General features: G+C 36.6%; 1 protein-coding gene across 5 annotated transcripts in view; it reads left to right on the top strand.

The window, feature by feature from the left end:
- The window catches only part of MLLT10 (myeloid/lymphoid or mixed-lineage leukemia; translocated to, 10), a 320,600-nt gene that overhangs the window by 261,030 nt on the left and 35,293 nt on the right, over positions 1-24,277 (top strand). For all 5 annotated transcript variants that reach the window (XM_019508311.1, XM_019508315.1, XM_019508310.1 and 2 more), the window contains 4 exons: positions 15,651-15,768; positions 17,098-17,167; positions 21,164-21,318; positions 23,409-23,597. In XM_019508311.1, coding sequence (XP_019363856.1) covers positions 15,651-15,768; positions 17,098-17,167; positions 21,164-21,318; positions 23,409-23,597 — 532 coding nt within the window. The remainder of the gene's footprint in view (positions 1-15,650; positions 15,769-17,097; positions 17,168-21,163; positions 21,319-23,408; positions 23,598-24,277) is intronic.

Raw genomic sequence — 24,277 nt, 5'->3', positions numbered from 1 at the left:
AGGAGTGCAGCAGAGAGAATTGGTAGCAAGGGGAAGTGGAGATGGCCAGATAGGAGCACCAGCTGGCCTTAGTCCTAAACCAGGTTGTTCCAGCTCCAAAAAGTTGCTGACCGATGACTTTGTTTAACAGAAAAACTTTAATGTCATGATTCATATCATACAAGAAGCTGACTGCTGCCCAGGTCACTGAGTAATTCACTCAAAGCTAGGAAATGGAAACAAAAGTCCTGAATTGGCATCACTCTGCCTGTATTGCCTGGTCTGACTCCTCCTGAGCAGCAGCTGGATGTGGGGGATGGGCTGTGCAGGGATTGGGCAGAGGCAGTATCCTAGATTTCCTTAAAAATGATGTGGTCACCCTATTGAAAGCTAACTTTGAAAATTTAGCCTAAGTATTTCAGTGTCACAGCCATGAATATTGATCAGCTGAATTGCATACAGGTTTGTACAGAGTTATATGGAAAGCTGACATCTGCTTTCTCTGGTAAGGACATGTATGGTAGGATGTAGGGTAACATTAGGAAATTGTTTCTCACGTACTGAAATCAGCCACAGCTATTGGCAGGTCTGGAGGACATGTTACAGTTTTGCTTTTTATGTGTTCAGGCAAGAATTTTGGAGATAAGAGGGAACTTGACAACCACTGATGGATTAAGGCTCAGGGATTAAGTATCCAATCCAAAGGTTTGGCAGTGATCTGGTTGTTACAGCTTTGTTGGGTTGGCCATGTTGCTTACATGGCCAGTGTGTAAGTGTCTAAGTAGCTCCTGTTTGTAACACAGGAAAAATGAAGCCATCCAAAAATGTGTGCTGTACAATTACTGAAGTCCCATTTTGTTCCAAGCCAGATACAAAGTAATTATTGGGAATCTTTGGCTTCAGGGCAGATAGTGAGGGTGTCTGTGAAATGAGAGGTATTGACCTCTTCAAGCCGTGACACATTGCCAGTTTGCAAGAAAGCACACTAGGTTTAAGGAACTGTAGGAGAAGTCTCAGACCATACGTATACCACAGGAGTACGAGTGGCATTGCAGGGAAAGTGGCTGAATCATTTTTTTGCAAAATTGACGTAATGAGTTATATGCACAATCCTCACATGCACTAGAAAACCTCTGACAGCTGGATGGATTGGCATTATGTTTCCTAGCTTGTCCTTTCTGAATCCAGGGGACTGACAAATAACAGTTGGTCTAACAAATAAATTGGTGCACATGCTCTCAGTCTGAGTTCTCAATTATTTTTTTAAGAATCTGGAAAGTCCATGTAAAAAGCTAATTTAGAACATCATCAAGAATGCAGAATGAATTGCTCACAAGTTGGAAAATGCCAAATTTAAGTTAGAGTTTGTAGCTCTAATTTTGTGCCCTTCGGAATATTTAACTACATGATCATGGGCTAATTTTTTTACAGAACCCCTGCCTGATTCAGTGCACAACATGTACACTGGATAAGGTAGGGACTTTGTAATAAATAAGGCTATTTGTCTGTGGATTCTTGTACTCTTACCCTTTTTCTATGCTTGTTGCTATCCAATGTCTTCCATGGGATTGGCCTCTGTGCCTCCTAACAGTTCAATGAGTCTTTATTGTCCTGACAAGTTATTCAGCTGCTGACAAAACATAAGAAAAAGACATACATATCTGAGCGGTCAATGTCAGAGGTGGGTTTGTACCACCTAAGATTCGTGTATATGCTGTGTTTTACGGGTTAATCCCCTGGGTCTATTTGTCACTGCTGTCTAGTTTTCATCTGATTGCAAGTTACTGTATAGTACATGCCATACTGTTATCTTTCCTTTTTTCCATTACAATGCACAGTTTTTTCCTTATAACTTTTTGGTGAGAATTTTTCTTATGATTATTGTTAATTTTTAGGAAATTAGCTGACAGTGATTTGCATTTGGACATTGGTGTTAAAAGGATTTACTTATGTTGACCAAATATTTGTTCCTCTCTGAGTTTAGATGATTCTTTATACTTGGCAGTTTATATCTGATGTTTATGATCATCCATTTTAGTTTTGCAGAGATTCTAGTTTTGTTTTATTCAGGTCAGTGTACCTGGTTGTTAAAATAGGGTTTCAGATTTAACTCCATTATAACAATTTAATTAGAATATTATAAGATATTATAATAGCATAATCATTCCATCGTAATGTTATAACACAAAATAAATTATGTATTGTGTATAATAAAGAATTGATAAATTATTGCATTGATGAATTAGTATGTTTATAATGTAATTATTGTTATACTGTCAAAGAGCTTCAGTAATATTTAAGGATGTTTCATAGATTGTAAGGGGCTGGAAGGGACCTCGCAAGATCATCGGGTCCAGCTCCCCTGAACCAGGCAGGAAAGACAACTGGGGCCAGGTGACCCCAGTGAGGTGACCGTCCAGTCTCCTCTTGAAGATTTCCAGGGTAGGTGATTGCACCACCTCTGGAGGGAGTTTATTCCACAGTCTGGACACCTTGACTGTGAAGAAGGTTTTCCTTTTACCCATATAAAAGGTAAATTGGTTAAACAGTTAAATGGAAATCATATTTATTCCGCCTAACATTTACCTCCCGTCTCAGTGCTGCCCTTTACTGGGGGAGCGGCTCTGGGACTGGCTGCCCGGGAGGCTGCGTGGATCTGGCCTGCAGCACCTCCCTGCCTCTCAGTAGCTAGCAATTACCTGAGGGAACAGAGCTGGGCAAAGATGGACAGTGGAGTCATCAGGGCATAAACTGGAGCAAGCACAGTGGTGGGGCTGTTATTGGGTGTAACAGGGGTGGGCTGTGTGGAGCCAGGTGCCCTCCCGTCCCCCAAAGCAACCATCTGTTGGGACAGCTGTGCCACACCCAGGCGGTACCTCTCTTCTGCCTGCCTGCCTACCCCCTGGACTCTGGCAGTTGTTGCTTGGCAAGGACCCATATAGGGGATGGATGTGCCACACAGGATCACTCCTGAGGCATCCACCTGTAGGCTAAGTGCCCTCTGCTAGGAGTTGGGGCAGCAGGGCAAGCCCTCAGCCAAGCAGGAAGAGCATGGTGCTGGCTCAGTTGCTCGCTGCATCTGGACAGGGAAGGAACTGCTCACTTCCTGTCAGCTCTGCCATGCAATTTTGCCTGGCTTTGCTACCTTGGGTAACTGCTAGTTACCTCTGCAGCAGCTGTGTGATGCTGCAGCCCAGATCCCTGCTGCCTCCTGGGCAGCCCCTGTCGGAGCTGCTTCCCTGACAGCAGGCAGCACCAAGCTGAGGATCCCACCAAACCCTGTCTTTTGTTGCCCCGTGCTGCTACAGGCTTCACCAAGTGGAGCCTGCTGTGGCCATGGACTTCAGTTCCAGCTGGTGACAGAATTGACCGCAGTCCCACATACCACCCTCAGCCTGGCTCCCTGCACCACCCTGCCCCTCTTCTATGGGACTGCTGGGCCTTTTAACCCATATCATCAGAATAGGTTAAATGGGTAGTTTTCTAAACAATATTTACATCCCTAGAAATAAATTTACTGCAGGAAGAGAGGTGGATTGTAGCTATTAGCTTCTTAATTATATAAAAGGCCCACAGAGTTTTTCCTTGTAATACTTTACTGAGGTTCAGTAAATAGTGATTTCAGGATATGTCCCATCTCTATATGTCTACTCTCTAGAGTTAGTTACATTCTATTCTCTTTTACTAGTTTTGGCAGTTCTTTATTATTTTTTTAGTTAACCTGTAGAATCCATGTAATACACTGTGCTGCTAGATGTTTCTTCTGCATGATTGGCCAGATTTTCAAAATATGTATTTTATTGCATGTTGACAGTGTGCAGGCACTATTTGTGTCTTATCCTCAGTAGGCATCATTAATTTAATACAGCTTTGAAATAGCTGAAGATGTAAGTTGTAGAACTTACATGACAGACTACCTTACCTCCATGCAGGGTGGGGAGAATGATGCGTTTGCTTCCGTGTCAGCCGCCTTTTCTCTCTTCTGTGTGCAGCCTACCTAACATCCTTTTTCTGGCTTCCTACTGTGCTTCCTTAAACAGCAAAGCAGCTGGTAGAGATAAGGAAAAGAGACCAACCTAGTTGCAACATCACCCCATTTGGCTTGAATGTGAGGAAAGCTTTGCTTTGCTTCCTTCCCCCTGCACAGCCTCTCTTGGATAAGGAAAGAGAAACTGAATAATGTCATATTCCTCTCTTTCATTCCCTGATGAGGTTTTGTCACTGAGCATCAGAGAAAAAATGGTACTCCAGAGCTCCATTTCTCACAATAGTTAACTTTTTTGAGGAGAGAAAGGGTGTCCCATTTTTCTGTATTTTCTGTTTTGTCCGATGGCACTGGATCAGTACTGTAACTGGATTAAGGAAAAATTGTAGCTTCGTTCCAGGTGAAAGCTATAGATCTCAACTATTTTGAAGATATGTAGTTCTTCACTGAACTCTTGAAATGGAACCTTTATTCATCAGCCCTTAGTAAAGAAGAATCAGCTATGAAGAGTAATGGCATAACTGCCATTTATCCTAGAACTGAAACAACCATATTGTTCAAATGTAGACAAAACGTAAGATTTCAGTGGTCACGTCTACAGGTATGCTTTAATGCACATTAGTCTATTTTAACATACAACAAAAGTGTCACAAAGTGCCACAAAAAACTTTTGTTAATGTGCATTAATGAATGGGTAGGTGTGTCCAGTGAGTGTTAACTGAGACCGGTATTTGGTGGTAGGGGACTCATTTTAAATTTGGTGGCAGGGATTTTTTTAAGGGACTCATTTTAAAATTACTTTAAACTAATTAATGAATTAGTCTGTTGCAGCTTACTCTTCTAAGAAAATAATAGCTATTCTATACCAACACTACATGTTATATAGTGCAGAAAGTGAAGAACAACTTCTATAATTGAAAGGGCCAGGGAAGCCTGTGCATCATTTTTTTTAAGCTGTTAAAATTGTCAAAAGTGAAATTCACTAACTGCACACCATTTACGCCCGCTTTAAATGCATCATTATTAATTTCTTTGTGGGGTTTTCTCAAGCACTTACGTGAACATTGGTGCTTCAAACATTAACTTAGCATCACAATTCCTTGGGAATTAAGTTAATATTTTTTCTGTTTGCATGCAGAGAACTGAAGCACAGACTCACTAATGTCAGGAATGAGCTGATTTGAGTGGCTGGTTAAATCTGTGGCCTTTTAAAAAAATAATTTAACATTTTTTACTATTTTATTTAAGCAGAACTCAGCTCTTGTTAACTTCAGTTGCAGCTATGAGTTCTCAGTTCTTCTGCAAATCCAATTCTAGATATCTCAAATAGAATAAGAATATCACCTTGCTCATGCTGTAGCTCATTTTCTGACCTTTACAGCAAATGAAAAAAAAGTGGGAGAAATAGTGTGGGATCTTGTAATTAAAGTGTGTGTCATAATGGGTATGCATAGACATGCCAAATTAAGGTAACACTGGCAACCTTAATTATAACACCTGATTTTGCAACCATAGCACTTTCAGCGTAGTATTTGTAAGAAACTGTAGGTTTTCAGAAAGCAAATTTTTTTAAAAAAAAAGTAAAGTGGAGTCATATTGAGTAAAGTACAGTTCATCAGTAAGGTTAGTAGCTTTAAGTGAAGAGCCTTGATTTTAGCCTTTGAGCTTTTAGGTGATAGCAATGTGGTTGTCCTCTTCTGTGGAAACCAGCCATTAACAAGAAATGAGGCACAGTTTTTGCTTGTAGATTTTGGAGATACTTGCAGACAAATGAGTGCTGAGACTTAGAAATCCATGAGTCAGTTTCAGGTTGTGGGTGTAGTGCACTCATTTAATACAGCGCAGACTCTTCACCACCATATGAGTATGTTCCTTGACCTGTCTGGCTTCCAGGCAGGCAACTTGCTCTTACTCCTTGCTACCTTGTCACCAGCAGGAGGAGAACAAAGGGCATAGGAGAGGAAGTTATTTGCTTTTAGTTCCTGTAAATGTTATTGCAGCAGCCCTTGGCCGTGGGAGCAGCAATTTAAGCGAAAGTTCTGTTTTGTTCCAGTTCAACCCTGAAGGGAATTTCTCAGTCATTATAATTTTAAAGAGAATTTAACTGTGCAGTCTAAAATGTTTGTAGGCTCTTACCAGGACCAAACTTGAGCAGATTTTCATGGGCTCAATATATCTCTGACAGAAAGTTGTTTTACTTGCCAAATTTCAAGATTTTACTCCAAAACATGGAGATGCTAGAGTTTCTCAGCAGTTGCATACATTTTTTAATTTGGGCAAAACAATGTATTTTCTCTGGACAGTGTTTGTTGTAACTGTCTAATGTTGAATATTTTAGGAAAGATAGGAGGAGTGGAAAGTTGTAGTATGAACAGGTAACTTAACATTATTATAAGCAATTGAAAACATAGGAGCTTTTGATTAAGTATATCGGTTCTCTTTAACTATGGAGTATATTTATATCAGCAGACATATGAACTGCTGAGCTACCAGCAGGCTACTGGAAGTTGGGGGCTTGGCTAAGTGGCACGGTCTGTTGCAGGTGGACATGGTCATTGGTGGCAGGGGGAGCAAGGGAGAGCTGTTCTAACAGTCCCAATCACCTGTGGCTGCTTGGCCCACTGCCACTGTTGCTATTATAGTTGCTGGACCTGGGGACCAGGACAAGCCTTGCAGTCTGGATCCAACCTGGGTCTAGGGTGAGTTTGTTACCCTGGTTTTACATGGTGATTGAACTAGGTTACCTGTCTTATACCTAGGATAATCATCACATGTACAAACCAAAGTTGAGAATGAAATATAGCATCCTTACAGTCACCACTATATCATCCATTACAATAGAGAGCTTCTGAGGCCTGGTAATAATGAGGGAAATTATTCTGAAGAAGGCAGCTGATATTTCTTTACCTGTTCTTCAGGGGTATGATCCTAAGTTTGGCAAATGGTATGAGTATGTACTAGGAGAGTAAGAACCAGTTATCTCAGGATGGGCCTTTATGCTGTTTTATCGTTGAAAACTCAAGAGTGCTTGCTGACGTCCTAAAGCTTGTCTCTTGACATGAAAGCAAGGGTTTCAACTCCAAAATAGCTTTATTAATTCAAAATTTCTAGTGCAATTAATGTAATTTTTCCTGGCTTGCCTTCAGACTTAATGGCTAAAATAGGATGCGCACAATGTACAAAGAGCCAGGTGGATCCCTTGTGGATCCCTGTGCCTGTTGTGAATTAGGTGTTGATATTTTGGTGGATCTGAATGTCTAATGGTAGGTCAATACACTGCCATATGGGAGAATCAAATGTCAGGTCCTGAACTCTGTCCTCAGTTTTTTGGCCTTTAGGGGATGAGGGTACTTAACCGGAAAGGGAATGTCTCATCTCGTTCTATAGTGACCCCTTCTGGCTGATGAGGGAGTGGTATTGACTGGTTTAGACAAGCATTCAGATGTACCCGCTGCTGTCATAATAGGGGAATTTGTGCTTTCTAAGGCAGCTGCAAGTACAAAATAATGACTTCCCTCCCAAACTAACCAAAAATATTTTTATCTCATCTAATCACATATTAACTTCAAGATGCTTCCATGAGTTGATGATACCAAGAAGCTGCTATATTATAAGGTTTTCAGTATGGATTTAGCTTTTTGTTTCTTATTCAAAAGCTCTTTTAATTAGTTGCTGGTTATTCCCAGACAAATTTAGGGAAAAATCTCATTTCTTCTCATTCATTACGACAGAGGATTTTGGGGTGGGTGTGAGGGAGAGTAGTGAGGAGGAGGAATTTACAGCCAGAGGGAAAATTCTTTGTAACATGTGACTCAGCTAGAAGAACAAAGGAATCATAGTTGCAAGTAATCTAGTATTCAGTCCAATTAAAATCTTGACAGTTTATATTTTGTTTTTATTTCAGTAAGATTGACTTTATATCTACATATGAACATATAGCTAGATTGAAAAGCAGTTGCATGATTTTGCACACTCTTGCATGCTGAGACAACTGCATCTATGCTTCTGTCTAGCAGTAAATGCTTTTTGCCTTCAAGCTGAAGCTTATTTAGCTTGGCTTATCTGGTGCTGCTGTAGCAACCATCAGTCTCCAGGCAACTGAGGCACATTGACCTCTTCGTTGAACTGAGTGTAGCACTACTTCAATTTAGCTGCCTGAGACAATAGTATAATGGTGGTGAATGTGAAAAATGTGAAATTTTCTAGAATGTATGCAGTGAGAGGATACAAAAATATTTAGGTGAAACTGAATGAATAGGTATGACTTTTAAAAGATTGCAACTATCTGTAGTGAATCCTTTGTTACAAGCTGCCGAATTCATTGTTGATGCAAAGTCCGTATAGGCCATATATAAAATGTAGTGTTTTGAAATCATCCTTCAAAGAGCAATAATTCTTTTAACTCTTATTTTAGATGTTTGCTTCATCATTTGAATAAAAGTATTAGGTTTTATTTAGAATATAAAATTGGATGTCTGTCAATAAACAGCTCATTAATGATAACAAATATTTTGAAATTGTAGATTCATTATGGAATTAGAATTTTTTTTAGTGATTATTTGTAGTGTTACTGCTTCTCTAAATTCTTATTTTAGAATGTCCATATTAAGAAAATGAAACACTGTAAAAATATAATATTGATAACAGTTAATTTTAATCCAAATAAACTGTCTGTTGCCAGTCAGGATGAAGAATGAATTTGAAATTCTTGATCTGTAGGTTTTTGGACTTAGGAAAGACAGACTCATATGTTTGATAATAAATTCATCAACTATACAAAGCAGATACAGATCAACAGCCAAGAATATGGTCAGGTGTAAAGGATATAGAAACAAACAGTATAAAGGTATCTATATTATTACGCCAAATGAAGGTTCAGCTTTATTTCCTTGTGAGGGAGATGGTGAAACCCCAGAATCTGGTGCCTTTAAGCCGTCATTTTGAAGAACTGTGAAAGTTATACTTCTAAAGAGTTTGCACCCTCCTATGATATTCCTCCATTCCATCTTTTATAGTTAATTTGCCAATTTGTAAAATAATTAGATTTGAATTAGTGAATAATTTACAGAATATCCAGCTTAGTTAACACAGAAAAGATCAGTAAGCCAATAATACGGTTGAGATTATAGCTGTTTCACTTTATTGGAAGATACACCTTCTACCCTTGTGGTTTTTAATGATTTGATGTGCCCTTGTTGTACAGTGGGCAGAGGTATAAATTAGTTTCTGTAGGTGTGCCATTAATTTTTCATTTTGCCTTTCAAATCCCACTGTGTTTCCCAGTTGCATTCATTCTTGCTTGTCTTAGAGAGTATTTGAGTGCTTTTGTTTGAAGGGTAGGTTTTTTTCATTTAATTGAAGGATTTATGCTTGCATTTAATCAAAACAATTGATTTCTCTAAAACTAGTATTTGATTATGTTTTTTATAGATGGCATCTTCATCACAGTTATGGTTACTTTAGTTAGTTGCTTTTTCTGTGCTGTTAACAAAAGAATTGATGTAGTAATTTAATTATTTAAAACCATAATAATTAAAGGGATTTTTTATAATTTGTATATAAATAAAATATCTTATGGCTTTTACATATCAATTTGTTCATTAATAGACTATCCTCCTTGGGTGAGAAGTTGCTTTTTTCACTTTTAAGTTAGCATTGGACTTCTTCCTTGGTTCTTGCATTTGTATTTGTCTGGTATATTTTGGTGGTATTATTTAGATTTGTTTTATTATAAACAATTCCTGAAAAGGGTTTTTTTTAAATCATAAGGATAGTTCAGTTTAATAAAAGTATAGCTCTCTCATTGATAGAAAACTTTCAGGATTTTGAAGTATATGGTTTAAAGGGGTCATTTTTTCAGAATATTCTTTCCAGAGAAGGAATAATTGAAAGGCCCATGGTAGATATTTGGTTTTTGCTAACATAAAGCTGATAGTGGATAAAGTGGGATTTACTGTAGGAAGTAAAATATGCTGTTCCCACTTTCAGTCACTGGTAGTGCTGCAGTCTTTTCACTGAAGAATCTATCTGCTCTATTATTTTAACTTTTATGATGAAAACGACATTAACATAAAAAGAAATAACAAAGACAGATGAAAGCATTGGTGATGCTTAAATAGGTGGTTCTATTGAAAGGATAATTCAGAGATGCAGGTTGAGATATCCTATTTATATCCTGTCTTACTGTGTATACTTGAAACGTTGATATGGTGCCAATGGGAAAGAAATGCTGAAACATTTATCTTTATTGAGCATTTATTTTGATTTTTGATTACACCTGTTTCATGGCTATCAGGAAAGTACTAGACAGTTTGTGTATTTTTCCATAGGAAGCTAAAGTTTAGATTGTTCCTGAACAGCATATTTCTGTCTTGAGTTAAGGGGAATTGTATGCAGCTAGAGCCCAAGAAGAAATTCTGCTGGCTCAGCCACTTTCTCTTGGTTTTCCCTGTCAGTGTGTGCTGCTGCAGCAGCATTTTAACCACCCTTTAAATGGTCTAACAAAAGTGTATATAGCAGAGGTGCCAGTATTTGGAGGGGAGAATGATATTTTGCAACAGGTCTTCCACTCCTTGTACAACTTTAGATAGTACTTCCATGGGAGTTGAGGTGGTGAGGGTCTTTGTGCACTCTTTCCTTCCTCTCCACTCCTTAAGATAGCCAACCATTATCTGACTCCAGCTATGTAACTGAAATTTGTAAAATGACAGGGATAGATATTTTCACAGATACAATTTTATTTCTTTTCCTAAATTTCTTATATTTACTCTTGCATAATTAAAGACAGGAAGGTTTGCACTTCACAGAAAAAGTGATTGGTATTTTTGAGTTCATATTGTGTATATCATTCATAGATATTTTTATTGCATTTTGATCTTATTTATCACTACATTAATTTTCATCACAATATAGCTTTTTATTTTAATTTTGACTTAGCTATTAATATTGCATTTCTTATAAGCAGCATTTGCCATTGATTTATACTATATTGTCAGTTTCCAGGATGACTGCCTTCTCCTTCCTTAACTACAGATCTTCATTCTACAAAACCGATCAGTTATTTGAAAAATATCTGATAATATCCTGTCCTTTTTTAAAACATGCTTAATGCTTAAACAGATTACATCTGCAATTTTTCATTGTTATGTGCTTTAAAAACCCTACACCAAGTTTGGTGTAGCTTATTTGTAGAAATACCTTGTTACTAAATTAGTGTTGTGTGGTCACCTGAATTGTTTTTAATTCATATAAACAGCAACAGGAGTTGAACTTTCTGCGGTTATTGGTACTTTCTGTCAAAGAACTTGCATTGAAATATGAGCAAACTAATAGCAATGCTAAATATTACAGCTTTAACTGTATCAGTTTGTTGTATGTAGTGAAGGGGTGCAGGCAACTTAAAACAGAAGTAAGAATATATTTTAATTTTAAATGAAGATAACATTTGAGATCTGTTTCTGGACTCAAGTAAGCAATGAAATCTTCCATTTACTTTAAAGAATCATCATAATATTTTTGCTTCTAAAGTACTAGCAGTGATTTTTTTTTAGTCAAAAAGGAAGAGATTTATTGATTCGATATTAACTGATTAAGAAGCAGTCTTGGAACTGGTTGTTCAGCTCATCCATGTTGTCCTATCATGAATGAAGGAGAGTTCAGTAATGGTTTAACTACAATTAAATCCCTCCCCTTTCTTTATGGAAACTCAACTGTAGGCATTTCAGCATTAGCCTAAACAATGGTTTTGAATATGTTAAGCCCCTAACAATTAGGGAGCAGTTTGGGGCATTGAATAATGTGGAATGATGCAATTGAACCTGACAGCTTCAACAGTCAGCCTACTCATGGGACCTGAAAGTTGTTCACACTTGGTTTCATCTCTCATCACACGCTGAGTATTAAAACCTTACTGGTGTGGAGCTGAGACAGAAATGGGGCCTGTTATCAGAAAATATTTCATAGCATAAAACTTGAAAGGATCAGGGGAATATGCACTCTCCTGGGTACTCACATTTTTTAAACCCTTCTAATGTAAATATTGTTGCTCTCTTCTCTTTGACTTTTTTGGCAGCTGTTTGTAACTTTATTTTAAAGAGAGAAACTTTTTCCCTGGAATATCAACTTAGTTCAGTCATGACAGTTAATATTTTTTGTTAATTTTGCAAATGTTAATTCTGTTTATGCAAAATAAAGTAATTTTTACATTATTCTGAAGCAATATACATGTTATAACATTTCACAAAGTATATATTTTGTTCACATGTAATTGTTCTACTTGAATAATTATCAACAAAACTAAAAGATATATATGGTTAGCCTTTATATTATATGATAAATACATTAGATGGTCAATCAAAATATCCATCACTTTATAGTAGTCAGCTGTTTTTTGAATTATAGTGAAATAGCTAGCTTTATTGTGTGTAGCTTGGTTGCTTTATTGATTTTCCTGTATGAAAACAAATACTGCATACTTCCAGTTAGACCTAATTTTTCCAGTTGGAATCTTTTTGAGGAAGATGTCTGTATTTATATACAATAAATGAATGAATGAATAAATAAATAAATAAATATAAAATGTTTAGTTAACTCTTTTATTAGAAATTGTACAAGTACATTTTAGTTATGTGTTGCATGTAGGCTGTTAAATAGGATTAGCTGAAATATAGAATACTACAGCTTTAAAAATGCTGCATTTGAGAACAAGTTTCAATCTGGTGACCTTAATGTGTATTGACAGGATGATTGCGCATTTTTAATAAATGCTTGCTACAGCCTGTTTCAACTGTGAGTGAAACATGAAGCTCCTGTTTCACCTTTAAATAATGCAGTACTCTAATACCTTCCTTACTTTCCTGTCAGATGTAGTTGTCATATACATAGTCATGTTTTTCAAATCCATATTCATGCCACTTTTGTCCTCATTGAAAGAATACACTTCTAAGTTTTAAAATTTACCTCCAGCTACTTGCGCAATTTTGTTAATGTGACTTTTTTCCTTAGAGAGTTGAATTAGGTATGTGATGTGACTAGGAATTCTGTAGCTACAGCTTACGTCACAGGAAGCCTTAAATATTTAAAATGTAAACAGGGGTATACACTTAGGCAGTGAACCACCACTTGTGAAAATCCTCACATTTTTAAATATTGCTTAAATTATGCCAACCCTTTTGATCTAGTATGTCAGCCCACTTAGCAAACATTAATTTCTTTGATGTCTTTGTTTTGTGCTTTGATGGTTCCTCAAGAGAGTCTTGCTACTCCTTTCAAGATACTTAGATAATTTTAACTAAATTCATCTAGATCTACTTACGAAAATCTCGGTGCTTGTTTCAGTTAACTAAATAAACTGTCCTTGCTGGTTATTGCAGTTCTGCGCTAAGGTATACACTTAACTGTAATCTCAGACATACAAAGTTTCATGGTTTTTATTAATCTCCCTGCAAATTATATAACAGTATGAGGAAATAAATTCAGTCTGCTATAGATGTCAGCCTCACAGTCTTAAAAAAGGTGGTGCTTTAAACTTCCTAAACTTAAAAACCAATACAACATCAATTGTGTTTACTAAAGGGCAGAAATGCATTCACATAATTTATACCTACTGCAATTAAATTTAAAGTTAATGGCATTTTACTTTCTTGTTCTTATTTTTTAAAATAGGGGGGTAGATACAGTATTTAGTTAAGTTACTGTTTGTTAAAGTTTTCTTAGTGGAAGGATTTAAACAGAAATTTTTCACTATTATTTCTTTGAGAAAAAAGATTTTAAAGGTTACTAGCAACTAATAATAGTTGAGTTGGAGTCATGCTATAGGTGTTTATTGAGGAAAACAGCAGGAGCTGTTCAGTGTTGCCTGCCTTCATCAGTAAGTGTCACTGTACTTATGTGCTACATTTCAGGGATGTGTTGGGATAAACAGGTAAAAGAAAAGACCTACAGTATTTTAAAGGCTGTATGACTTATTCACATTCATTCCAACAGAAATGTAATGTAATTGTGTAGATACTGAAATAAGAGCCAGATTTTACATTCCTAGTGAAAGTGTGTGTTTAGGGCTGTATGTTCTTGTATCTGTTGAAATGACAATTGAAACAAAACATTTTCTTATATAATTTCCTATTTATTTAAGCTGTGGTCATTCTAACATTTTATGTAACGATAGAAAAAATTGAATGCAAGTACTCAACATGATTTTGCATCAGTATACAGTAAATATAGCACATTGAAAACAGTTGTATGAATTTATAAAAGTCCATTCATCAAATTTAATATGTTGGCAAGAAGCCAAAATTTAATGGTAGCGTATGATTTTTTCCAGAGACACAGTTTGTAGTCTATAATATTTTTCTTGTAATAACCAGTATGCTTCTCTTGTCTCCTGTGTGCAGTTATACATGTCAAAATGTCCTGCAACTTGAGTTCTTTGCTGTCCACCTTTTTTTTTATTTAAAAAAATAAGCATTTTTTCTTCTGAAACCCTGACATGTTTCTAAAATGTTCCTATTAAGGGTATTATGTATATAATCTCACAGGTTGTTTAACTGTTTTTCTGTAAGCATAAGAGCACAGACATAAAATCTATTTTTTCATTCTGAAAGTGTTTTAATGGAAGGTGAATGCAAAATCTTCCATCAGTGGCAGCACTTCGTGTGTGTGATAGTGTTTCCAAAATTCTGTACTTAAGGCAGATTTGTTCTTCGAAAGGGAGAAAGATATGCAGCCAAGGAAGAAGGTATTTTTATTGCATTGGATTATGCAAGATTTTGGCCAGCCTCCTTAGCTTCATCTGTTTAAGGGTTCATTTTCACTTGTTTGGCACAAGTCCCAGCAGAGATCTTCAGAATTGTGGTTAGCAACATGAATGAACACAAACTTTGGACGAGCTCTTCAGTAAGTAGAGCTGGCCTACTGCCAAAAATACAGTTCCTTATATGGGGTCAGGGCAAAGCTGTGATTCGTTGAGCCCTGTATTGTATAGAAAACATACTTGTAATGGCTGTTTGCTTTCTTTAAAATAAAACAAAACAAAACAAAAAAACACCAGGCTTCCAAGTCTATCAAAATAGGAAGTAACAAAATACTGTGCAGGTTTTACTAATGACAGACTAGAGCAAAGGAAATATGGCTCTGCGTATTTAAACTATAGAGCTGAAAGTTGGACCTTTTGACCTCCACAGCCGGCTTGTGATGTAAGGAACCCAAGCATTTGTGAGACATCTGTTGTCTACCTGCCCTTATTTTGTAAATGGTTTAATAAGATTAAATAATTAGTAAGATAACCACATGGTCGCCATGCTATTAAGTCCTAGCATTGATTGCATACTTCAGAATTGTAAGCAAGTCCGTACATCCTCCTATATGCCGATCACTTTAAAGTTTCCAGTGAAACATTTTTAACATATTTGTACAGTACATTTTTAAAAATATTGTCTTTTTGCTTAACAATATAAAAGAAAATTATACGTTTTAAACTTCAATATGTTCAGAGTTGTGTTCAGAGGTGCTGTGTTACCCTTTTCTCAATTTGATTTGAAAATTACTAGTGAAATTTAAAATAGTAATTAATTGTTAGTTATTTTTATATAAAAATACATAACTCATTAGGAATCCTGCCTTCAAATATTTTAAGAGATTTTCTTCCAGATGTTGTTTTAAGGATTTTAGTTTAATTGTTGTCTTACAGGCAAACAGTCTACCTGGATCTTCCCTCAGTTTGCCTTCATCCCACATGTATGGCAATAGACTGAATCCTAATTCATCAATGGCAGCACTTATAGCTCAGTCTGAAAACAGTCAAGCAGGTAAGCTTGCTAGAACTGTTCTAAACCTGTGCCTGTTTTCCTGACTTTAAATTTTTCGAATAAGATCGCTGTTTTTATTTCTGAATTCTTGCTTCAGGATTTAGTTAGTAAACCACTGTATACAGTTGTTACGTGTTGAAAATTAAATTCTTTGTTGTACTGCAAAATAGCTATGCATTTTTTACTGTCTGAAATGTAAATGTTTAAGCAGAGCCATCAGCAGGCAGGAATGCAACAATGTCTCTTGTGACTTTTGTGATTGATGTGTTCAGTTCTCAGCTCTTTGCAATGAAAGTAACATAGCTTTGGGTTTTGTCGTGAATAGTTTAAACCTTTATTTGCATAATTCATGAAATTGTATTACATACAAGTTTGCATGAAAGAGATCCTGTTAGAAAACTTCTACAGTGTTTAATAATCCTGTGAATATTTACCAGTTGACATTTTGTAACATTGGTCTCTTCTGCAGTTTTAATGAGGCACTGGATTTGCTTTGCTTCATTCCATCCTTAAGGATTTGTTGACATGTCCTAGTAGTCATGCCCGTTTGGGGGAAGGGAATGAGTTTAGCAGTTTACCAAGAATGGATCAGTCATGTCTTTGCCCTCTAAGAGGTCAGAGGTGACTTGACTCAGAATAGGGGGAGGGCAACCTTGAAGGGGGCAGATAGGGTTATTTTATTGAGAGGCCATAGGGAAAATAACCCTTTTCAGTCCTTCCCAGCAAAACGTTTCTGTATATTTAATGAGGGCTTTTTGTTTGTTTTTTTTTTACTACCTTTTAGCAAGAATCTTTCATATGCTTTTCTTTATAAACAATAGCAATGTATGAAGTAAGCAGCTTAATAATATATTTTCAATATATCTTTAGAACAATGTATAACTGTTAGTTGTGGTGGTAAGTTAATACATTGTATATTTTATGAGTTGTCTTGGGATGTAAAGTGTTAAAAAAAATACAAAGCATCGGGATTTGCTGTGATAAGCATACAGATTAGCTGTCCACAGCTGTGATTCATTACTTTCACCGTAGAAATTAAAAGTGGCTGAGGGGAGGGTGCTGCAAATGCAAACCACGCTTCTGTGCTGTAAAACTGAAAAGAATAAAAGAACTGAACATAATCCATGGCCTGCAACACCCACAGAAATGTGTAAGGACAACACCTTACATGCTACAGTTCAGCAATTTTAAACTAGCTACATGTTCAGTCTTCAGTAGTAACTGCAGGTAGTGGTTAAAGTTTAATATATTTTATAATATCTACAGCAGCTTTTAAAACTCTTATCTAATAAGAGTCCTTTTATCAGCTGTGAAATATTTACACTGCAGATCAAGATCTTGGAGATAATAGCCGCAGCCTTGGCAGGGGAGGTTCACCCAGAGGAAGTCTCTCACCACGGTAAGCATTATTTACATTGCAGAGTGCAAGCAAAGGAACCGTTTTAAGATTTGGAAACTTCTTTATCTTTTATCAGTAGTGCATATGTTTGTTAAGACTCTAAAGAATTATGTAGATAATTTGTGCTTCCAAGCAGTTAAAAACTCTCCTTATATTTACTGAAATAGTAATGAATTGGTGTGCACATTGAAAGAATGGCTTTAGGAGGAAACTTGAAAGTGACCGGTTTATTCTTATGATATATTAGCTTTTCTGTATACCTGTTTTTGCTAGTATAATTCATATTATACCCTCCTCCCTCTCTTCCGCCCCCCCCCACAAAAATTCCTATAGAACTACAGATTACAAAATTACGGTAATTTGACTTTTAAGGAAAATAAAAGCCAAATTATATTTAGGAACACATATTTTTATATAAAAGGAAAACTGCATCAAATTTGTTTCCAATAACCTTATTTTATTTTCTTGTGAATGTGATTGCTGTATTGAAATTTGATACCAAAATCCTTTGGCTAGAATTATGTGTCTATATCATAGTTATAAGTCTTGCTATTAACATGTTTTTAAATAATAGTATTTGAACATTTTTTGTAATAGTGGAATTTTTAAGTATTTTAATTGAGATGGAACATTGTGTGGTGTTGTTTTTTTTTAAAGTTTAAATGTACTTGTTTTGGATACATTTCTATATGAGTTATCTTATCTTAAAGATGCTGTTGTGCTCCTTACTTGGGGGCTGACATCACTGGGAATTTTGCTCAGGATTGCAGAATACAGCTCTTGAGTTCGTTATAATACTAGAAAATTGTAACTCTATTCTGCTGTTACAGTCTAAGGGACTGTTGTAGAAAGTTATAGTAAATAAAACTTAATCAGGTAATTAGTCATGTCCATTTCTGTACTGTTGGGCGCTGTTACGTTTCCTTGCGTACACAGGTAATCTGTGAAGCAAATGTGATTAACATTATGAAATGATTTTAAGGGTGCTTACACACACAATTCCCAGAGAAATAAATGGAAACCATATTCATTTTCACTTCTGAAAACTAGGTCATTAGATTATTAGTTTATATGTGCTTCTATCCAAAAATACAAAGTTAAAAGAGCATTATCAAGATTGCAGGATAATCAATAGTTAGGATATGTCAGAACCTAACTGTACCTTAATTCAGCCCCACTATGTGGGTATAATCACACTGTGCGATTATAATTATATCTCATATCACCTCTCTTTTATGTGTTTTCATCTGGACTTTACATGGCCCACAGTAACCCAGAACTGCAATATAAGTTTAGCCCCAGTGTAGACAGACTCTGGGGTATTTATATGCTTAAATCCAAAATTTCCATTGAGCATGTGTGAACTGTGAATTTTTTTTACTGAGGCTACTTATTTGGCTAAATTGCACAGGGATGGCACGAGGGACATGCTTGATACAGTAACTACCATGAGCCACATTTCAGGTTCCTGCTTCAACACATAGTGGCACTAGAGCTTTCCAAAGAAAGAGTTGGCAAAATGTTTTAACTAGGCAAAATAAGTTTTGTGGTTTTTAGGTGATATTAAAAAAACTAGAAAAAGCCCTTGAAAAAGGCATTCAACTTGGAAAATTGTCAACTGATTAAATTTGGCAACCAGCAATTTTAGCTACTTACCCTGCCCAAATAAAGAGCTATATAACTGTTATCTATCTAATGTATTTTCTACCAGCTGATTCATCTCTCCTGCGACTATTTATAACATTGAAATCCTGAGCAACTCTGTATAGTTGCTGTTCATTAAAAAGACAATATAAAAGTTCATTTAACTGCATTATGTGAAACTCCATAGCACCCCCATCCATCCCTTAAAACGTTTTTTATTTAAATGGAGTGGTATAGAAATATTTTTGGAACTTATTTATGGTGACCTGTGTAACTCACTTAAGAGTTGTGTAGCCATTCAGGATTCCGGCCAATATTGTATTTATGCCATGCTTCAATAAATGTATCTGTTTACACTTGCACACACACATATAACCACACATCATAAAGATAAATATTGGTGTGCATAGCACATAAATGAATTTCCTTTTGCCAAGGAATCTTTACTTTTTCCAAGGATAAAGCACATTTTAATCTAAAAACCAGAAAATGATTTACACTAAAAACTGTATGAAATAGTTTTGAATATTTCTGTATGTTCCTGTGTAAATGGAGTTAGGCTAAGAAAGTAGACAGTTACGCTCTGACCCTACAAGAACTAGAAAGCAAGTATGGAAGAGGATGAGAAGCAAGTTATAAAACTGTGTATTCATAGACTGAGGCAAGGGCTCCTGTTTTCAGTGATGCACAGTACAGAGATTTCTAATCTTGTCATCTTGTCTAGAAAATATTAGTGCAGCATAATGTTTTGTTTGTTTGTTTAAGTAGGGGATTCTATACAAAGTAACCACTTCCCATCACTTCAGATAACTGATACTGTTAAGATACTGTCCTCACAGAACTGAAGTAATTTTCGGACTAAACCCTGTTTGTTTTGGTTAATGAACCACATATTAAATGAGCATTTATATACATAAGAGAGATACCATATATATACACATTTTCAGTTTGCTGATTATTTTTTTTCTCTTAATCGTTAAAACAAATCTCTATCTTTTAATCATCACTGCTTTCATTTGTATCAGATACCAGACAAGCTGGGAGCACATCCAGTGTTTGGGTAATTGGTGTCCAGATAATTGACTCTACTGTAGTTCATAGTGACTTTTGAGACTGTTTTTGGCCTACCTTCCTTATGTCTCATACATGCTACTGAGCTGTCATCTCTTGCTACTGCACTGCCAAGAGTAATGTCCAATCTTTGTTGTCCACTTGGAGGAGCAGCCTGTACAAATCTACAGAACTATTGGATTATCATCTGAATGTTTCCTTAAAAATTACCTGTGCTGTTGTTTAGGTATCTAATGTACAGTGACCACTGCTTGTTACACCAATCACAGTTGACTCTCTGATTCTTGTGTCTGTCTCTATCCACCTGTTTTCCTTTGCCTTTATTTGGAAGTTAAGAGCTTTTTCGTGTCTGTTTTTATTGGGCCTAAAACAGTTGAGCCCTGATCCTCAATTGGGGCCCGTTGCTGCTGCCACAATATAAATAAGTAATAAGTGAGGACCTGAGCCATAGATTATTAAACTAAAAAGAAGGATACTAGTTCACTGCAGTGGGCTTGGATCTGACTGTCTCAATGAAGCGTAGAGCCATGTGCTTTAATTATGGAGTTAAGAAGATACTTTGAGGAACTGTTCTGTTCACTTATTACTTATTTACCTTTTCTGATGAGGAAGAAGTCCTTGAAATAGCATTTAAGGGGTAGATAGACCCTATGACAACCCTCTGCAGAGTGGTGGGTTTTCCTTGAATGAGACAGAGCCTATGGAACATGCAATATATGTTCATTCAAAGGCAGTGCATTAATGCATATGGCAAAAGGGCAAAGTAAGGTTTGGATAGACGGTCTGAATTTTGTTAATTTGAACTTTTGAGTACTACTTTAATGGTCTTGTTTAAATGAATTAATACTTCTCAGTCGCTTAAAAATATTTGCATGGATTTTGGAGCTCATCAAACAACAGAATTAGGTTGGACCTATATACTCCAGGTTTCATTATTGCAGTAATTTTAATAAGGGTTCATATTTTATTTTGCAGGTTTGTCTAGATCTTTTATTTTCCTATTTCTTGCTCTAGAAATTTGTGCTATACAAATGAGGGAAATACTCTTTGTCATCTAATTATTATATTAGTTTGCCTGAGCAAATTTTGAAGCTGAAGTATTTTGGTCTTTTGTTAAATTCTGGGTAATGAGAAAACAGTGATTTTTGATGTTTAACTTAGTGTAGAAAGTTGTGGGTGGTAGGTGCTAGGGGCCAGCCTAAGGTAAGAAATTTTATCAACCCTTAGTTAAGTAGTTATTTTTCCATCCTTTAAACATGTAAATTGCAATGTTTCCAACAGATCGCCTGTAAGCAGCTTACAGATTCGCTATGATCAGTTGGGGAACAGTAGTGTGGAAAACTTGCCCCCAGTAGCTGTCAGCATAGAACAGCTTTTGGAGCGGCAGTGGAGTGAAGGACAACAGTTTTTATTAGAGCAGGGCACCCCAAGTGACAGTAAGTATCTACATTTTCTCATATTACTGTTTTGTTGTTGGACAGCATTATGAATAAACTGTCACTCAGTGGTTGTCTAAGATTTTATAATGACTTGTTTTCATTTTATGCTGCATATATTACCTCTGCATATATTATTCACCTAAGCTCTGATGCAGCACTTTCCTTCAATTTCCAAGCACTTCATGAAAGAGGTCAGTATCATTATCCCCATTTTATAGATGGTGGCTCTGAGGCACAGAGGAAGTGACATACCCAAGATTACCCAGCAGGTCATTTGCAAGGAAATTAGCCCAAGTCTTTCAAATCCCAGGCCTATGCTCTACTTACTAGGCCATACTGCCGTGAATGTTAAACACTTGGTTATTGTAAAGGCAAAACTCAGTTCTGCTTCATATTATGGGATGCCAGGTGACAAATGGAGACATTTCTTTCAGAGGTTTATTTCTTATACGTTAAATGTAAGCTACCCACTTCCATTGTTGTGAGAAACAATGGAATATTTTACAAAGATTGTGCAGGCCCCCTGCATCACCTTTGTGTTTCTTTTATATTTTACATTCCTTAGGAAATTCCCATTTTGAGTTAATGATTGTGTTTTCAAGAGTTGTTGGACAAAATGAAATAGCTGAAAAATAAAAGATGACAAAGATTAAATGAAAAAATAGATTTTAATTGACATTATTAATAAACAGTAATAGATCAATATCATCAAATTTGATTAAATAGTTTTAGATCAAATTATTTTTATACTGTATCATTTGTGTGTGTAGTTTATTGAACAATTTATTCGTTGTGGTGATGGTTAGTGAAGTGCCATCTCGTTGGTAATTTTATGAATGGTACCCTGACAAAAATGCTAATTGTGAGGAAATTCATGCAGGGATAATCCTTTAAACATGATAGCTGGAGGACAGGTTTAGCTAAGTCTTATTGCATCTCATTTGGGCACATTGAGGGTTCCTTTGTATGTTCTTGAAGAGGAGGGATAAAAGCTAAATCCTTGGGAAATTACCAGATGTGCCTATACCAGTAGACTTATGTCTGTAGTAGGCCCAGAGGTCATGTTAAACAAATATCATTTAGAATTAAAAAGTGACTGTCCCTGTGGCAGTACAACCATGCTCTAGGACTATTTGGGACAGCCAAGTTCTGAAACAAAATCAGAATTTAAGGAAATGTTCATGGTAGAAGCTGGGCCTGCTCAGAAGATGATGCGCTTTATTGGCAAAGCAGGGGTGGTAACTGCAGTGCTCACATAGTGCTCCCTGCTGGGTGATCTATAGATTGACACAGAAAGCAACTGGAAGATATGACCTCCAGTAAGGTGCATGTTGATTCAAAAGCAATAAAAGAAATGGGGTAAAAGTTTTTCATTGATTATATAAATTCGCAATTTAGTTGACTCTGTCAACTAATAATGCTTTTAAAAACCTATTAAGAAAAGTGCGTGAAAAAAAAGTTTTCTATTGTCTGCATAACAGAGCAGTCCCTTTTTCACATAATTTCCGTAAAAAAATACCAACAAAACATTATTAGTTCATTACATAAAAGCAATATGTTTCAGGCCTTTTACTGTTTTGAGAGTTGTAGTTGAACTCTATAACCCACACAGAATAGACAATTCACAGCTACTCTGATGACTTGTCTGTCATTAAAGGAATCTTGTTTTTACTTTTGATTCAAAGACCAAGTTAGCAGAAAACATATTGAACTAAAATTTGCTCAAAATGAACACAAAACCTGATGGTGAACTGTCTATGCAGAAGCAACAATGCACCCAATGGAAAAACAGCAATTGTCAAACTGTGACCTTTTTGCTATATATATCCATATTTTAAACTGTGTGTGTCTGGCTTCAGAAGGGAAGAGTTGACTATATATGAGTATGTGTTTTCATTAATTAGTTGGGTAGATTTTTACTTTTAAATAAGCTCTGTTAATGGTCAGTATTGATTGAGTGTGTAACTAGTGATCTGAAGAATATAACCACCATTGAAAATGTTAGCACATTTATGGAATACTCTTGCAGTAAAGAAAAATACCATAAATGTGACTACAAGTGATTATAATTATTAGTTGTTGTCTAGTTTTAGGAATGCTGAAGTCATTACACCAACTTCAAGTTGAAAATCGACGGCTAGAGGAACAGATTAAAAGTCTAACTGCAAAAAAGGAGCGACTTCAGCTACTAAATGCACAGCTTTCAGTTCCCTTTCCAACAATAACTTCAAACCCCAGCCCATCTCATCAAGGGCATACGTTTCCAGCACAAGCTGGTAAGTAGAGAAGAATGTTTTCCAAAGTGCTTTCCCAAAGTAACCAGAAAGTAGGGTTACCATACATCTAGGTTTTCCCAGAAACGTCCTCTTCTTTGGCCCCCCGTGCTGTGTCCGGGCCAGTTCTTAAAATTAGAGCAAATGTCTGGGTTTTTTGCTGTTCCTCTGCTCTCCTGGGCTGGCTGCTTGGGCCTGGGAGCAGTGGGCAACGTGATTGGCTGTTGAGGGTCACATGCTCCCTGCGCAGGCCCTGGCAAGGCAGGTGGAGAGACTGTGTGCGTGCATGTGTGTGTGTGCGTGCTGCTTGGACAACAGAGCTGGGGGATGGAGGAAGGGGTTGCAGGACAGGAGTGAGGGGCACTGGCAGGGCTGTGGGTGTGGCAGGGGGCTGCAGGGCTGGGGGGGAAAGGGGCTGTGGGTTGGGAGTGAGGGAGGGTGCTGGGGAAGCAGGGGTTTAGGAGCGAGGGGCAGAGGCAGGGCATGGGCATATCACTGCCCCCCCCCCGTGTCCCCTTTTTTGCTGCTGAAAATATGGTAACCCTCGGTGATTTTTCTGAAAGATCTGTTTTGTTCCTGTTGGTCGTGAATGGGAAAGAAGTATATGTATATGAAAAGAACAGAGTTATTATAATTTTTGCATGTTTTAATTATCTTCAGTATATAGTATACATATATATCAA

The sequence above is a fragment of the Gavialis gangeticus genome, unplaced genomic scaffold (genome assembly GCF_001723915.1).
Source record: "Gavialis gangeticus isolate Ggan-Ray unplaced genomic scaffold, GavGan_comp1, whole genome shotgun sequence".
Taxonomy (NCBI): Eukaryota; Metazoa; Chordata; order Crocodylia; family Gavialidae; genus Gavialis; species Gavialis gangeticus.
This window is presented reverse-complemented; position numbering and strand designations above follow the sequence as displayed.